Below are 2,683 nucleotides of genomic sequence, written 5' to 3' on the forward strand. Positions count from 1 at the left end.
ATCGGTCGGACGGTATTATCGGCCGATATTCGCGTTTTTTACGTGTATCGTATCGGCCGATACGCAGCTGATTTTCGCCGATATTTTTTCGCTTTTTTTTTATTTATTTTTTTTTTTTTTTACTTGTTCTACCTCACCTGTTTTTAATATTTGTTAAATATTGCTCATCTAATTTTTCTTACTTGTTTTACCTGACCTTTTTTTACTATTTGTTAAATATTGTTTTTTATATTGAAGTTCAATAAATGTTCCTTTTTTTAAATTGAGACTTGTAACATTTGTTATCAGTGTAATTTTTATGATTGAGGGAGAAAAAGCAGTATCGGCTCTAAATATCGGCTCTAAATATCGGTATCGGCGTATCGGAGTATCGGCTAAGGCTGATGAAAAAATATCGGTATCGTATCGGCCCTAAAAAATCTGTATCGGTCGATCCCTAGTTGTATGGGCAAGGATGACAGATATGAGGCATGGAATGTTTCAGAGATGGTCGTGACCTGTGACCCTGTGTCTAAGATGGACTCACACTGTACACCTTCAATTAAGACTGTTGCAGCATAGCGCGGACCAATAAGACCATTAGGTAAGTTAGAGTTGGCTTTGCTGTCTGATCTTGGGAGTCTGGGTTTCTTACGCGAGTTATGTGTCATTATCATGGGACTTGTCAAATCTTTGTTATCAGCTCCCAGTTGTCCCACAGCAGGAGCTGCTAGAAGTTTAAAGCCTGCTGGGGAGCTTCCTGTTTTGATTGATATTTCTCACGCCTGACTCTGAGTTCAGAGTTCTTTTTGCGGACAAGAGCCGGGTTTGATTCATTATCACAGTTAACCGCTATGTGACCGTCCTGGCCACATTTGAAGCAGAAACATGGCTTTGGATAGCTAGAAGCCTTTGCGACTGGGTGGGGGTTTACTGAGCTTGCAATAAGACAGTCATAGCTTTTGTCTCTAATGGGGCTGCTGTTGGTGTCAGTTTTTCTTGATTCCCATTTAGCTTTCTGATTCAGTGATGCTACTTGTATTCTTAGCTCAGCAACCTCTTTCTCTAACTTTTGTGTGTTGTCTGGTTTCTTTGGAATAGCAACATCTGAATCAGGATCATAGCTTGGCACGTCAAAGACTGAGTGCATGTGTGAAACAGCTTTTGCATTTCCTAAGTGTTTTTTCATTCTTTCGAGTTTTGCAGAGCGTCGATCTTCCTCTGCCCGGAGCAGAAGGAGCAACTCAGAAAAGGATGGTGGGCTACTCTTTTGATGCTCAAGCTGAAGACTTACAATCAAGCTTTGGTCCCAGCAACCTCTGCAAAACTGTCGAAGTAGATGTTTGTTTGAATCTTTGGCGTTGACTCCCCCTCTCAGAATGGCCTTGGTGAGAGAAACATTAAGCCTGTTCAAGTACATGGAGGGTTTTTCTCCAGTGTTCTGATTGGAGCTCAAGAAGGAGGCAAAAAGCTCCTCCCCATATTCTACCACTCCAAAAGCAGCTTCAAGCTGATCAAGATATGAACGGAGGGGTGAACCAGTGCCAAGGGGCTTAAAAATGTCAGTAGCAGGGCTAAGTAGACTCTCCAATATCCTCCTTAGCTTTTGATTTTCAGAGACTGAGACGTCACCAAGGAGAAGCTCAACTTGTGTACGCCAGGCTTCATAATCGACTTCACCATTTGGTTTAGGAGACTTGCCGGAGAATGTCCGTATTCTGCTCTGACTGTAGCTGGGTGGCTGTGGCTCACTGCGCATTATGTGTTCAACCACTACTTTTTGAATGTGTGGAGGGTTAAACATGCTCTCATCAATGAGTGGAGGGTTAATGGATCTGATTGAGGGAGGGACGCCAGGTGAGAAACTAGCTGGACGTCTCCCTGAATTTTCATGTTGATTGTTATCTGGGACTGGGTCGTCAGTCATACACGTTGGGTTATGTGCAGAACCCATGGTTCCATACTGACTATCGTTAGTCTGGGGTTCAGTAAAAGGGTTAGGGCTTTGCTGCCCTGGGGGCAAATGTGCCTCATTTGTCTGGGCAGGACTTGTGTCAGACTGAAAGGATTGAAGCTCACCCTGAAGTAGGTTGAAAAAGCCTGCTTTACTGTGGCCATGCAAAGCTTGCAGTTCACTTAAGTATCTTTGTGCTAACTCCCTGCCGAGCTCATCCTGACATATTTCTCGAATGGTCCTCACATGCCATGTCACATTAGGATCTCTAGGGCTTGGTAAGTTACAACAGTGGCAGGGTTTAGTCTTGAGATTGCTCTATCTGAAACATACTCTATTAAAGCTCTTCCTGCAGGTTGCTCTGGCTCGTCTGGGATTTTAACTGTCAGGGTGTGGGTGTCTCCCTGTGTTTTTCCCTCCTGTGTTGATTACTGTTCCCTCCCCTAATGTGTCTCAGCTGTTCCTCGTTGTGTTTGTTATTTAAGCCCTCGTCTTTCCTTTGTTCGGTGTGCTGTCATTGTGGTTTGTGTGTGGTTTGCTATGGTTAATGTTGGTTGTAGTCCTGCGTGTTCCGTGTTCCTTGTTCCCTTTCGAGTTCCCTGTTGTCTCCCGAGTTCCGAGTTGTCTCCCGAGTTCCCCGATACCTGTGCCTTAGCCTTTAGGTCTGAATAAAGTGCCGTTTACCCTCAATACCGTCTGCGTTTGGGTCCTACCTGCCTGCCTGCTCCTCCAGCCCCCTTAACAGAATGA

General features: G+C 44.4%; 1 protein-coding gene across 1 annotated transcript; it reads right to left on the bottom strand.

Annotated features, from left to right (window-relative positions):
* Positions 1–452: 452 nt before the first annotated feature.
* On the bottom strand, positions 453–2,310 carry LOC115540681 (zinc finger CCHC domain-containing protein 12-like). The gene has a single exon (XM_030352168.1). The coding sequence runs from the start codon at positions 1,931–1,933 to the stop codon at positions 710–712; it is 1,224 nt and encodes a 407-aa protein (XP_030208028.1). The 5' UTR covers positions 1,934–2,310; the 3' UTR covers positions 453–709.
* Between the last annotated feature and the right edge of the window lie 373 nt (positions 2,311–2,683).

This window comes from Gadus morhua, chromosome 3, assembly GCF_902167405.1.
Source record: "Gadus morhua chromosome 3, gadMor3.0, whole genome shotgun sequence".
Taxonomy (NCBI): Eukaryota; Metazoa; Chordata; class Actinopteri; order Gadiformes; family Gadidae; genus Gadus; species Gadus morhua.

What these genes read in the sequence shown, in the direction of transcription:
- LOC115540681 (XM_030352168.1), bottom strand. Translation starts at nt 1,933, where the DNA reads ATGGGTTCTGCACATAACCCAACGTGTATGACTGACGACCCAGTCCCA.